The sequence below is a fragment of the Hyla sarda genome, chromosome 11 (genome assembly GCF_029499605.1).
Source record: "Hyla sarda isolate aHylSar1 chromosome 11, aHylSar1.hap1, whole genome shotgun sequence".
Taxonomy (NCBI): domain Eukaryota; kingdom Metazoa; phylum Chordata; class Amphibia; order Anura; family Hylidae; genus Hyla; species Hyla sarda.
The window spans coordinates 84,167,522-84,182,599 of NC_079199.1; the positions used below are offsets into that span (position 1 = coordinate 84,167,522).

General features: G+C 46.4%; 1 protein-coding gene across 2 annotated transcripts in view; it reads right to left on the bottom strand.

Moving 5' to 3' along the window:
• Positions 1–621: 621 nt before the first annotated feature.
• Positions 622–15,078, bottom strand: part of PLEKHO1 (pleckstrin homology domain containing O1) — a 62,521-nt gene continuing 48,064 nt past the window's right edge. For both annotated transcript variants that reach the window (XM_056546409.1, XM_056546408.1), the window contains exons 3-6: positions 10,664–10,804; positions 5,907–6,011; positions 5,268–5,369; positions 622–2,378 (exon numbers count right to left, since the gene is read on the bottom strand). In XM_056546409.1, coding sequence (XP_056402384.1) covers positions 1,680–2,378; positions 5,268–5,369; positions 5,907–6,011; positions 10,664–10,804 — 1,047 coding nt within the window. In that variant the 3' untranslated portion in view covers positions 622–1,679. The remainder of the gene's footprint in view (positions 2,379–5,267; positions 5,370–5,906; positions 6,012–10,663; positions 10,805–15,078) is intronic.

Below are 15,078 nucleotides of genomic sequence, written 5' to 3' on the forward strand. Positions count from 1 at the left end.
CAATCCTTGCAATACGCTGGCAGCCTGAGAATTATGGGGCCTTGTAGTTTGAGCCTTTTCAGCCTGGCTCCTGCAATGCAGATGCTTATTAATATTATTCTTAAAAAGGTTTGTTCATGGTACAGCGGGTAGATGTCCTTGAATGAAACATTATGCTACAATACATCAAGTACATCTCCTTACGTAATCCTGAATCACCCGTCACCTAAAGCAATTTAAAACAACCATGAATTTTTCAGCAGACATTTATAAGCTGGGATATTATCATTTCTGCATATCGGGAACCAGCTACTTTTAACATCCCAAATAGATGACATGGCATCCTTTCCAAGCAAGGGGAAGGGGGGGGCACATAGTTATGGACAGATGCCTCAATTTAAAGGGGCACTAGGCTGCGGACGCTGGAGACGGGAGCTCGTGACATCATAGCCCCGACCCCTCAGATACGGGAGCTCGTGACATCATAGCCCCACCCCCTCAGATACGGGAGCTCGTGACATCATAGCCCCGCCCCCTCATGATATCACGTCCCGCCCCCTCAATGCAAGTCTATGGGAGGGGGCGTGACAGCCGTCACGCCCCCTCCCATAGACTTGCTTTGAGGGAGCGAGGCGTGATGTCATGAGGGGGCGGGGCTATGACATCACGAGCTGCCAACTCCAGTGTTAGGTACACAGTGGAGTGAGTTGAGCAGTGGAGTACCCCTTTAAGCTTAGCATGTTCCGCTTTAGTACATTTATAGGATGAGACTGATAAATAACATATTTAAATTTTATGTTTGAGATGAAAACGGTTCACAGCTAAAACAAAGCAGAAGACGGCTCTACCACAATGTGACAACTTTGAGGAAATATAATCGAACATATATTCATTTGTATTTGATTTTGAACCTTGTCAGACCAAATGGAATGAGCGTGTAATGGAAGGATTGGTGGGTAATAATTCATTTGTATCAACTTATTATTTACCGACATCACCAAGGTGCCTTCTAATGTTAGCAGTGTTCCCCCAACTGATACACTACTTTCTAAGTCATATTGGTTCACGCAGGGGTACGTACAAGAACATATCAATTTCTCACAGATCATTTCGAGGGTAAAGACACCTGGATACAAAAGTGCATAGTCATAGTACCAATTGATGCTACAGTTTAATGCAGGTGTTCTGAAGTGGTCAGAGATTGACTTCCTTCGACTGTTATGGTGCCGCCTGAAGAAAAAATGTACGGTAACTAAGCAAGTGTAAACACGTGTAACAATGGAAATGGGTAATCTGTATTGGATAGCACATTCTACAAGGACTATACAGTGTGTCACATGCCTTGTCCAAATTGCCCCACAACCCGCAACCTCTTAGACAGCACTCGCTGTTAACACTGAAGTGCCTAAGGTTTCTGGTTGCGCAGATTGAAAGCAAATGTTATTGGATTCAGGCGCCTCCACGGGGGCTCCCTGCATATATATCAACAGCCTGCTGCATTCTACAGCATGTACAGCCACCCCAAGTTGAGTGGATTGGTTAAGAAAATTGCAAAGCCAAGGGGCCCTCCTGGAGACAGCCCAATTTTTCCACTCTTCCGGGTTGCTCAGCTTGCCGTGGTCCTCGGCTTTGCATCGTGAAGCCAGAAAGCAGGAAATATTCCTTTTTGGAGATGAGAACATTCGAATCGCTCACGCCTTTCACATGAGGCTTTTTCTGTAATGACTGCTCAGTTTCTGTTTCGGGTCTGGGGACTGCAGACCTGCTTGTTTATATAGGTCCCTTAGTTCTTTAATTTCCTGCAGGACCTTCCTGGCCTGCTTCCAGTTGGAAGAGGCTTCTCCTAATAGCCTCTCGGCTTCTTGTAGGGCATTTTCAGAGTCCACCTTCCCAGAAGATTCCTTTCCCTTTTTTTTCCCATCCCCACATTCTTTCACCTCGGTGAGAAGTTCCTGAGTTTTATCAATCTTCTGAGCAATCAATTCTTGTATTCGCATCAGCTTATCTGACTCTGGTACCTTTTTTGGTATCGGTCTCTGTCCAGAAGAGTCTGAACGGGACAAGATCTCCTCCATGGAGGCACATTTGTTCTTCTCAGAATAGGACAATTTTTTGGGAACCTGAGGTGTGTAGGTTGTACCCTTTCCAAAGGAATCGCGATGAGAAGCCCATTTATCCCAGGGTATTTGGTCTTTTCCCTGTTGAAGGTTTTCTGACCTTCCCTTTTCCGGGCACTTGAGGTTTTCAGAGTCTGATCTGCGGCGGATTGAAGCCAGCTGTGCCACAGACTTATCCAAGTCCACTCTGAAGCTCTGATCACAGCTTTGCTCTTCTGGAGAGGCATCTTCTTCCTGGATGAGGTCTAAAGTCAGCATTCCATCGGATGTTGAGGTAGATGCCTGCAAAAAAAATGGCCACACATCATCAATACTGTAAAAAACTTACATTTTCTGCCGCACTGTTGAAATAAACTAAAAATGGTTTCATCCTTGCAATGACTATAACGGACTCCCCAAAAAGCCATGACACCAAAAACTACACAGGGTGTGCCCAGGGAACAAAACCACCATTATTGTGTAGCCCTGCTCTCACCAGTATCGGCCTTGGGCAAAGCTCTGCTTTATGATGTAGACCGGAAAGGAGTTATAAATGTGCAGTCTTCTATGTTTACAGCTGAGAGGATATCTGTATTAAAGGGCAACTGGCAGGGCAGGGGTCACTGTAAGCTCGAATGACCCCAAATTTTACACCTGTTGAAAAAGCAGGACAATTGCTTTGCACAGAGCACACATCCCCTTGGATGTATTAGTATTCCGCCGTGATCAGCTCAGATGGAAATGTAGATGCGACAGGGTCCAGATATAGACTGAAGCATTTGGCTGGGAAGATTAGAGACGGGAAAACGCTCTAATGGTCTTCTCATTATTGTGAATTAGTTTGTGGCTCCAAGCTGTCATGTTATTTGCATTCATATTTCCAGGAATTTGGGTCTTCTTCTTTGCTAGGAAACCATGGCACTAATGTTAATAGTTGCAAACCCTAATATCTTATCTGCAGGGGACAGAAAGTGTCTAAAAAGATCTCTCACGGACAACGCCAAGTCACAAAAAATGATGGGGATTTGCTGTTACTAACATCTCAGCTCACATCCTTTTTTAATTTGAGTTGAGAGCAGAGAGACGGGCAATAGACTGACCCAACAGGCTCTCGTCTGACGGAAGGACTTGTATTATAAGTCATGTAACCTGCACAAGAGAAACCGTCCAAAATTTAGCCATAACCAATTTTAAATACGTTTTTTTTAAGAGATTCTGTGGCTAAACACCTTATAATGTGGGTTTTGAATTGACCATTCAGGGAATAGTCAGATGGGCGTAAACTTAATTATAATAATGGGAGTGATCATACATTCAGGCATACATGCCCCTCAATGTCAAACATCTACAACCCTAATAGTATAATGGAACCCCATCATCTGATATTCCCTTCTATTATTTAACTTAAAGGGGTACTCCAGTGGAAAACTTTTTTTGCTTAATCAACTGGTGCCAGAAAGTTAAACAGATTTGTAAATTACTTCTGTTAAAAAATCTTAATCCTTACAGTACTTATCAGCTACTGAATACTACAGAGGAAATTATTTTCTTTTTGGAACACAGAGCTGGCCGACAAGCCTGCTCCATGTAGTTCTATGGGAAAGACGGGGATGCAGCGTTCATGCATCCCCACCTCTCCCATAGAGCTGTATGGGGGGGGGGAGGGTGTGTCTGTCGAGCTCAGTGAGATCGATGACACGCGTATTAGCCAGCGCACAGCGCAGCAATGCCGGCGCCCCGTTAGCGAGATCGCAGGGGGTCCCAGCGGTCAGAGGGAGGGATACGTTTATTTCACTGCAGTTGTCCTTTAATTCCAAGGGTCATGTCTTGAGGAAACCAGGCACTGCCAATACCATCCCTGAAGTGAAGCATGGTGGGGGGCAGCATCAAGTTGTGGGGTCTTTTTGCAGTGTCTAGGACAGGGAGACTGGTAAGGGGTGCTATGGGCCTCAGACTAGGCTGAAGGTTTACCCTCCAACAAAACAATGACCCCAAGCACATAGCCAAGACAACACAGGAGTGGCTTAGGGACAATTTTTGTTAATGTCCTTTAGTGCCCCAACCACAGCCTGACTTGAATCCAATCGGACATCACTGGAGACTAGGGATCGACCGATTATCGGTATGGCCGATATTATCGGCCGATAATCACGATTTTGGGCATTATCGGTATCGGCAATTACCTTGCCAATAAGCCGATAATGCCCCGCCCCCTGCACCGCGTCGCACCCCCCGCCGTAGTGCTGGGCGGTATACCGGTATGGATTTTTGGCCATACCGCTATACCGGTCGGGCCCCTCCCCCACCCTCCGAGTCAATAAAAAAAATTAAACTTACCCGTAATGGGGGTGGTCCGGGCCATCCTTCCTCCCTGTAGTGTCCGGCGGCATTCCGGGTGGAGGGTGAACCGGTCCGGGCTGTCCTTCTCCGGCGGTCATCTTCTCCACTCCGGGCAGGCTCCGGCCTAGTAGCTGCATAGACGCCGCTACGCCGTGATGTCAGGTGCGTCGCTGTGCACGGGCGTCACTGCGCAGCGGCATCTATGCAGCGTACTAGGCCGGAGCCTGCCCGGAGTGGAGAAGATGACCGGCGGAGAAGGACAGCCCGGACCGGTTCACCCTCCACCCGGAATGCCGCCGGACACTACAGGAAGGAAGGATGGCCCGGACCACCCTGACAGGTAGGGGGAGAGAGGCGGGTGGTGGATGCGGCGGCGGCCTATGGCACCGCAAAAGCCACTGCAGTGCATTGATTTAAAGCGCCCGCTTTAAATCAATGATCTGCAGCGGTGTCGCGGGGGGATAAATAGCCGATAACTTATACCGGAATATCGGTATAAGTTATCGGCTATCGGGCCTAACCTCCACCGATTATCGGTATCGGCCCTAAAAAACGATATCGGTCGATCCCTACTGGAGACACCTGAAAATATCTTCCATTGATGGTCGTCATCCTACCTGACTGAATTTGAGAGGATCTGCAGAGAAATATGGCAGAAATTCCCCCAATTTTTTTTTCAATAAAATAAGTCACTGCTATAAATCTGGCCCAGTCTAATCTAAGTTTACACGTTCTAAGAATTAGACAGTAATTACTTATTTCCCCCGACTATATAACCTTATGTCCTACCCATAAATGCATTATGGGAAATTCTCTAAAGTACAGGATGTTCATGCTTGAACTAATACACACCACAGCCATGAGGTGACCTCTTGTCGGCGGACGTCTGGAGTGTTGTATCTTCGCTCTGTCTCTGGTTGGATGGGCCAGATAACTATCTTCTTCAACTGTAACCTATAATAACAACATAGAAATGTATTTAAAATCACAATTACCCATGGTAACTAGTTGCAAAAATTCTGAAATATCAAATACTGTATATCCATAAAAACCAATGAATGGTTATGTCGTCATGGAAACAAACATCAAGCCGTTTCAAAGTCCAGCCAGTCACAGAAGGGTTGAAGGGGTACTCCGCTGCCGGCATCGGGAGCTCGTGACATCATAGCCCCGCCCCCTCATGATGTCACGCCCCACCCCTCAATGCAAGTCTATGGGAGGGGGCGTGACGGATGTCACGCCCCCTCCCATTGACTTGCATTGAGGGGGCGTGGCGTCATGAGCTCCCGGCTCCAGAGTTCGGAACAGTTTGATCCAAACGCTGAGCAGCGGAGTACCCCTTTAATGAAAGTCTTAAAAGCATTAGGATCTTGCCTTTTTTCTTATTTTCCATATGTGAGGTCCAGCGCAGATGCAGGAATTGTTAATCCCGTTCTGAGAGCACAAAAAGCAGCCAGCTGTATGGACTCAGCCCAGGTGGATACTGCTTACCTCATCTAAGATGCGGTTCTTGGCTCGAGTAATGGCAGAGTTCAAGGCGTTGATCCAAGATTCTTTTTCCTCTGGGCTGACAGCAAGAAAGATCAAGTTTGGTGCCTGATGAAAAAAAAAGGCCGCCGTTAATTTACTTTAAATACCCATGGTCAAATGCACGGAATGTGTACACTATAACAATACTGGATGGCGGAGCTGGGGAGATATAAAAGGGGTTTTCCATTAAAGGGGTACTCCGGTGGAAAACTTTTTTTTTTTTTTTTTAAATCAACTGGTGCCAGAAAGTTAAACAGATTTGTAAATGACTTCTATTAAAAAAAAATCTTAATCCTTCCAGTACTAATTAGCTGCTGAATACTAGAGAAGAAATTATTTTCTTTTTGGAACACAGAGCTCTCTGCTGACATGTCTGTCCATTTTAGGAACAGTCCAGAGTAAAGAGAAATTCCTCATAGCAAACATATGCTGCTCTGGACAGTTCCTAAAATGGACAGAGATGTCAGCAGAGAGCACTGTGCTCGTGATTAAGCAGAGAGCTCTGTGTTCCAAAAAGAAAATAATTTCTTCTGTAGTATTCAGTAGCTAATAAGTACTGGAAGGATTAATATTTTTTAATAGAAGTCATTTACAAATCTGTTTAACTTTCTGGCACCAGTTGATTAAAAAAAAAAAAAAAAAAAGTTTTCCACCAGAGTACCCCTTTAAATCTATTTATTGGCATTTATGATTTTACAGAATTTACCATTGGGACTTCCACTTGTCTGGAGAACAGTTTTGCCCGGTCTCCGTGGATATTTTTATTGCGAGATAGCCGTTTGTTTTCTGCTGTGAGTTTGAATCGGGGCAGGCTTTCTGCAGAAGATTTTCAGCAGTGAAAAATCCGCTGCAAACCCCATTGACTTCAAGTCCACCCTGATTTTAACTGAAACATACTGCTATCTTGCAATAAAATTTCACACATTACAGTAGGGCTATGTTCACACGGCAGAATTTCTGTGCTTCTGCTCAGACTCCTTTTTGCCACTCTGGCAGCAGATTTTTTGCAGTTTTACCGATACTGCAATTTCTTGCACTCAACATACAGATTCCGGACAGATTCCATTGACTTCAATGGACTATGCTGGGGATTTATGCAAAAACTATGGAAAGGTTCAATGTTTTTGCAGAATCTGAAATGCAGCATTTTCACAGCAGAAATCCGGCATCGGAAAATCAACTGTGTGAATGGAACAGTGGAAATTCCATTCACCACAATGTTAACGTCATGTAACAGAATCTCCGAGCTGAATTTTTCCTCCGGATCCTGTATGAAATTCCTCTGTGGATCCGTTATCTTCTACACTGAGCTAAAATGATCTGAACTCGATGCTTATGCTGTTTGTTGTGGACATAAGCGCTGTCCAATTAACAAATAGGACTTTTCTGATGGATTCTGCCAGAAGACTAAACGGGAACATTCTTCTACAAGAATCAGATTATTTGTCGGAAGATCTACTACAACACTTCTGACGTGTGTACTGAGTAGAGAACCTCCCAGTGAAATTAATGGGAGGATGCTGCAAGCAGATTCCGTGTGGAATTTCCATAGTTTGAATGAGGCCTTAAAAGGGTACTCCGGCCCTAAGAGATCTTATTCCCTATCCAAAGGATAGGGGATAAGATGTCTGTTCGCGGGGGTCCCACCACTGGGGACCCCCGCAATCTCTCATGCAGCACCCACCTGTGTATAGGGGATAAGATGTCTTAGGGCCGGAATACCCCTTTAAAGTGCATTTGTCATGTAATAAAGACATGTTCAGCTGCACACACAGTGCATTAGGACTTAACAAGTCTATTCCAGCCATAGCTGTGCTTACTTTGTAGCGGACTATATCTCTATATAATGAGCCTTCAAAACCTGGCCGCTTATGCTCCTGGGCCACCCCCCCTCTCTCTCCTTATGTCATGCCTGCAGCGGCCCTCTGCCCCATGCTATGAATAAGCAGCGTGACGTAAACGGAAAGTGGCGCTGCTGCCCCAGAGCATAGCGGACCTTGGTCTATGCCTCTCTGACTGTACTCCAACTGTACGGGCTACTCCTAAAGTTTTTTTTATGCAGAAAGACCCACTACAAAGTAAATACAGGTATGGCTGAAATACACTAGTTAAGCCTTAATGCACTGTGTGTGCAGCTTAACAAGCCTATCTTAGTGACAGATGCACTCTAAAGGGGTACTCCACCCCTAGACATCTTATCCCCTATCCAAAGGATAGGGGATAAGATGTCTGATTGCAGGGGTCCCGCCGCTGGGGTGACTTGCATTGAGGGGGCGTGGCCATGTTGTCATGAGCGGGGAGCGGCTGAACCCACCGGTCTAAACAAACACCGGGTGCAGCAGGGAAATCGTGGGGGTCCCCAGCGGCGGGACCCCCGCAATCAAACATCTTATCCCCTATTCTTTGGATAGGAGATATAATGTTTAGGGGCGGAGTACTCCATTAAAGTGAAAGGGAGCTGAGCTGCAGTAACTAGGTTCCGCCACTATGCACTGTATGGAGCCAAGGTTTCTAGCTTTGTACATTGTATACACCCGGGCACCGTGACTAGTCCTAACAGCTGACTGGAGGGGGTGTCAGTGTTTACCCCTTCAATACATGGGTAAAATCCACATTAGCCTGCAAAGGAACATATGATATTGTAGGAGAGCCGGGTAGACAATGTTAGATTCACTCGGGGGTTAAATAATCTTGACAAACGAGAGCCCAAAATGGATAAGTGCACCACCATGAAGAAATGATCCAGCAATAACAACAGCTGCCCGTCCTCATATGATGACAATGGCAGATAGTATCTAACAAATTAATTTGAAAAGAACAACATAGAGATGAGTATTTTACTCCCACATCACACAATAGACATCATAAAAACACCGGGAAAGCTTCAGCCCTCCACGATGTCCTCCCAGGGTGGAAATGCTTGTGAAAAACAGGGTGGGGGTTGCATGGCTTTTTTGTTTTACGGAAAAAAAATGCTGCTTCCATATGTTAGCAGAGAATCAATAGGAGAATATGATAAGCTATACCTTTGAAGGTTTTTGGTGTTTTTTCCTTACTTAAAGGGGTAGTCTGGCAAAAAACAACTTATCTCCTATCCACAAAATAGGGGATAAGTGTCTCCTGCCCAGCGCCCCAGAAGAGTGCACTACAGACGGCAAGCGCTCTATTCACTTCTATGGGCGCGCAGAAGAGACCCGAGTGCTGGACTCCCTTCTATAAGAGCCGGGGCGTCGGGCAGGAAAATGGATTTTAAAAAAAATTAATTCGAAAAAAATTAATTTTTTGCTGGACTACCCCTTTAAAGGGTCAACTTTTAGGTTACTGGCAGTTTCTCCATAACACATCATGCTCTGGCTTTGGCATTTTCTTTTTTACCTAGTTGGTAAGGTTTCTCCTCCCATAGACTAGCGTATATACTCGAGTATAAGCCGAGTTTTTCAGCACGATTTTTCGTGCTGAAAACGCCCCCTTCGGCTTATACTCGAGTGAGCTCTCCGCCTGTCAATCCCTTCTCAGTGGTCTTCAACCTGCGGACCTCCAGATGTTGCAAAACTACAACTTCCAGCATGCCCGGACAGCCATCGGCTGTCCGGGCATGCTGGGAGTTGTAGTTTTGAAACATCTGTAGGTCCGCAGGTTGAAGACCACTGCGGCCTTCGTCATCATATAGACCCCTTCTTTAGTTTTCTACTCACGATGCACAGGGACGTTCATGTGCAGGGACGTCCCTGTGCGTTGTCCCTGTGCGAAGAGGGCCTCCCGGTGAAGATGGACAGTCCAGAACGACTAACCCTCCCCACTGGACGGTCCCTGCAGCATAGATGGCCTGGACCAGCTCACCCTTCCTTCCCACCAAGGGGAGGTGAGTAGAAAACTAAAGGGGGGGGGGGGTCTGGATGATGACGAAGGCCCAGCAGTGGTCTTCAACCTGCGGACCTCCAGATGTTTCAAAACTACAACTCCCAGCATGCCCGGACAGCCGATGGCTGTCTGGGCATGCTGGGAGTTGTAGTTTTGCAACATCTGGAGGGCCACAGGTTGAAGACCACTGATTGAAGGGATTGACAGGCGGTGATGATGAAGGGGGGGGGGGTGATGATGAGGGGGGTGATGACAGGGTGATGATGACGGGGGTCTGGATGATGACAGGGTGATGATGACAGGGGTGTTAATGACGGGGCCTGGATGATGACAGGGGGGGGAATGATATATTTCCCACTCTAGGCTTATAGTCGAGACAATAACTTTTCCTGGGTTTTTGGGGTGAAATTAGGGGCCTCGGCTTATATTCGGGTCGGCTTATACTCGAGTATATAAAGTTATTATAATTTTTTCTGCCTATGTTTAAAATGAGTGTTCGTAAATAGAATCACATGATCAAGAATCATGACCTGCAATAAGAAAAACACCACAAAAATTACATGTACTAATACAAACTTTTGGGCGGAAAATACACACAAAATGCATCATGAAGCCCCCAAAAAGCTGCAGTTTTTTGTGGCTTTTTTTTTAACCCCCCCCCCCCCCCCAAAAAAAAAAAAGTACGAAGAGACTGAGCTATATACATATAGCACCACCTGCTCACATGAGATCGCATGTGGATCGAGGGCGGTGAGGCTCCCTTACTATTTTTACTGTACGGACTTATTTACATACAACCAGAAACACCCATAAAAATGTGTTGGCGTTAATCAGCTGTCATAGAGATGTCCACGTACCGTGTTGCCCGGTTGTTTGGATCTCACAAGTGAAAAACGACTGTGGTTTTTTTTGGATCTGCTCCTTGATTTCCGCAGCTCCTCACACTTCTCGTAGTCACTCAGGTCAAAAATTTCTTGTCCATTCTTTTCATCCTTTACCTAGAAAACATCACGGCAGACGTTACTCAGTCAGTAGACCTATTTGCATTATTACTGTAGATTTCTAGATAGATTTTTTGCAGGATACAAAAACATTTAGCATGGGTACAGCTTAGGGATCGACCGATCATCAGTTTGGCCGATATTATCGGCCGATATTCATGATTTTGGGCGGTATCGGCAACTACCTTGCCGATAATCCGATAATGCCCTGCCCCCCGCACTGCCCCCACTGCGCCGCTCTACCCACCACACCGCGATCGCCCCCCCCCCCCCCCAACACGCCCTGCCCCGGCCCCATTGCCTCCCCCATCCCCGGTTTTATAATTACCTGTTCCGGGGGCCGGGGTCCACGCTACATCTGGCTCCGGCGGCGTCCTGTGTTACGCTGTGCGCTGCGCAATGACGAGTGATGTCCTCAACGCGACGTCACCGTCAGTGCGCACAGTGACAGCTCAGGAGGACGCCACCGGAGCCAGATGTAGCGTGGACCCTGTGCCCCGGGAACAGGTCATTATAAAACCCGGGATGGGGGAGGCAATGGGGCCGGGGTGCGGTGCGGTGGGGGGTGCGGTGGTGGCAGTGATAGGACAGGCAGGGGGAGAGAAGCGGGTGGCGGTGTCAGTCTCTGGCACCACAAAAGCCTCTGCAGTTCATTGATTTAAAGCGCCCGCTTTAAATCAATGATTTGAAGCGGTGCCGGGGGGGGGGGGGGGGGGGGAGATAAATAGCCGATAACTTATACCGGAATATCGGTATAAGTTATCAGCTATCGGCCCCAACCTCCCCAGATTATCGGTATCGGCCCTAAAAAATCGATATCAGTCGATCCCTAGTATAGCTATACAAGTGAAAAATCTGAACCCCCGGTCCAAGGCTTGTTATACATTTTACAGTCCTTAGCTTATAATAATCTTAGTAGTTGCCATGGACAACAGCGTCAGTTTTCATACAGAATTCCCATTGTGTACTTGGATTCAACTGACCACAATAAAGATTTCCCTGTAATTTGTAACTAAATCATTGCTTATATTCCAGTTTTATCTCCCTGAAGAACTTGGTAGGAAGCCACAGGAATTCTCATTACAGGGCTGTATGCGGCCAATCTGTGTGCGGCCAACCCTTGCTCCCATCTCTTGTGTGGCCTGGCAAGGATCACGAAACAGGAGTTTGGGTTAAACCTATTAATTCTGTCGGTACCGGACCAAACTGTATACAATACATGGACACCTGTTGGTGGGTGCTGGAGGTGTCCAGGAAGCCAAAAACTTACACAAAGGGGGAGATTTATCAAACTATGAGAGAAAAAGTGGAGGGATTTTCTCACAGCAACCAATCACAGTTCAGCTTTCACTTTACCACAGCTCGTTAGCTGAGCTGTGATTGGTTGCTGTGGGAAATCACGCCACATTTTCTCTCACACAGTTTGATAAATCTCCCCCAAAGTGTTAGTCCCATTGATGTGAACGGGAGTTGTGTAAACAGTGGAGCACCACGCTCTTGTTTACAGAAGAAAAATAGAAAAAAACAGCGCTCAGAGAAAACACAGCGCAAACTTAGTGGAAATAAAAGTTAGGATCAATATCCAGCATAAAAACTTACTTCACTGGGGACTTTTGGAAAAAGGATATAAATCCCCAATCCAAATCCCCTGTCCAGTATAGTTTCAATATATGGTCCTGGGTAAAAGCAGGTCACAGTGAAGTCCCATGGGTATAATCATATTCTTTTTAATGCGACGCGTTTCAAAGGTACAATCCACACCTTTTTCTTCAGGAGTTACCTCGGGGTGCTACGCTGTTTACACAACTCCCGTTTAAGTCAATGTGAGTTACATTCTTTAAGGGTGCATGCACACCATGTTTTTGCTATACAGTTCCCGTATACGGTTTCAAGTTAAAAACCGTACAGAACCGTATAGAAAACCGTATGCATTGACCGTATGTCAAACGCATCATCCGGTTTAGTCTGTTTTGCATCTTATACAGTTTTGTCAGTTTTTTTTTACCCGTACACAAAACCGTAGTCTACCACATTTTTAGGGTCCGGATGAAAAACTGTTATTAAACCGTATGCATTTATTAATTTTTTTTTAACATGGGAGTCAATGTGAACCGTACAGAACGGTATGTGCGTACGGTTCCATCCGGTTTTCAAACGGTATACGCTTTTTGACTGTATACGGGTTGAAATTTGTACACACGTTTTGATACAGTTTAGTGAGGTTTTGAGTAGGGCTGGGCGGTATACCGGTTCATACCGAATACCGAAATTTTTGTGCTGCACGATATGAATTTTAACCCATACCGCAATACCGGTTTGGCCCCTCCCCCTCGGGAATGAATTATCAGCCCAGTGCAGCGCTGTCCCCACATCGGGGAACTAATCATATGTGACCTGCGAGCGCTGTTCTGCCCCCCCAATTAATTTATAGCCCAGCACTGCCCTGTCCCCATCGGGGTAAATACTCACACATATCACCTGCAAGCGCTGCCCTTCTCGTCCTCCTGTTTGTTGCGGCCGCCGGCGCTGACACTCTATACCAGTGGTCTTCAACCTCCAGATGTTGCAAAACTACAACTCCCAGCATGCCCGGACAGCCGTTGGCTGTCCGGGCATGCTGAGAGTTGTAGTTTTGCAACATCTGGAGGTCCGCGGGTTGAAGACCACCACTGCTCTATACTGTATCCCTATGCCCGGGCTGCAAAAGGTAAACAAAATAAACTTTAACTCACCTTCCCCGTCGGTCCGGACCAGCTTCCAAGGGAATGGAACATCGGACAGCCGTCAGCCGATCACCGGCCGCAGCGATGCTCCGCCTCAGCCGGTGATAGGTTGAGCCCACTGTCATGTAAGAAGCCGATGGGTGCAGCGCAGCGCTGGGCTAATAATAAAAAAAAAATTTGGGGGGGGGGAATATCGTTATAAACCGTGGAACCGCCATAAGTTACAAAAATACAGCGATACACATATTTGGCCATACCGCCGAGCCCTAGTTTTGAGGAATCAGTTTTTCATCAAAAACCTGATAAGAGAGCTGTATAGCAAAAACGTGGTGTGCATGCACCCTAAGTAAAACAGCCAGCTCAGTTTTTTCCGCTTCCCGATCACCTCCAGCAGCCACAAGCAGACTCTGGAAGGCCCTAGTGCTGATGTGGGAATAACCCTTAAAATGCATCCAAAAGGGTAGGACTTACAGAAACAAAACAGGTTGCGTCAGTACACAGTTTATCCAATTCCAAATTAACATCTATGGGAGATATGTGGGACTTCCATCTATCAGACATTTTTTGGAATATTCTGTGGATTAATGTGTGCGATGGGAATGCCCCCTTAATGGACCTTCAAGTCTGGCATGTTACCGGATTTGTCGGGGGATGGAGTCAAATCTTCTTGCTTTATTAACATCAATGCCAGAACAGAACAGGTACACGACAGCAATTCATTAAGGCGTTTCACGCACTTGTGCGCTTAGTCATGGAGACTCTATGACTAAGCGCACAAAGGCGTGAAACGCATCAGAGAATTGCTGTCTTGTACCTGTTTTGTCCTAGAATTCATGTTAATAAAGCAAGAAGATTTGACTCCATCCCCCGACAAATCTGGTAACATGCCAGACTTGAAGGTCCATTAAGGGGGCATTCCCATCGCACACATTAATCCACAGAATATTCCAAAAAATTTCTGATAGATGGAAGTCCCACATATCTCCCATAGATGTTAATTTGGAATTGGATAAACTGTGTACTGACGCAACCGGACATTGTTCGTGCTTGGATTCTGCTGTTCTGAAGTCGGGTCGGTGTTGGCGGGTCCGCGGCACAGGTGTGTGGAGTTGGCTGGAACAGACCTGTGTTCCACAGCTTTCTGGTGCAGAACCTCCCATTAGATGAGGTTATATTTATAAAATGTCATAAATCGTCCATAATATTAGTCAGGGGCCCTAAAGTAATTCAAAAACATAGGTAGGGCTGGGCGGTATGACCAAATCTGCGTATCACTGTATTTTTGTAACTTTCGGCGGTTCCACGGTATATAACAGTATTTCCTCCACCCCTCAAATTAATTATCAGCCCAGCGCTGCGCTATTCTGCCCCCCCCCCAACAAAAATTAATTATTAGCCCAGCGCTGCCCCCATCGGGGTAAATACTCACATGTCACCCGCTGCCCTCCTCGTGCTGTTTGTTGCCGCCGCCGGCGGCGCAGGCACAAGGAAAACAAAAACTCACGCATGTTCCGACGTCGGCCTTACGCTAGGGACGGGAATGTTGGA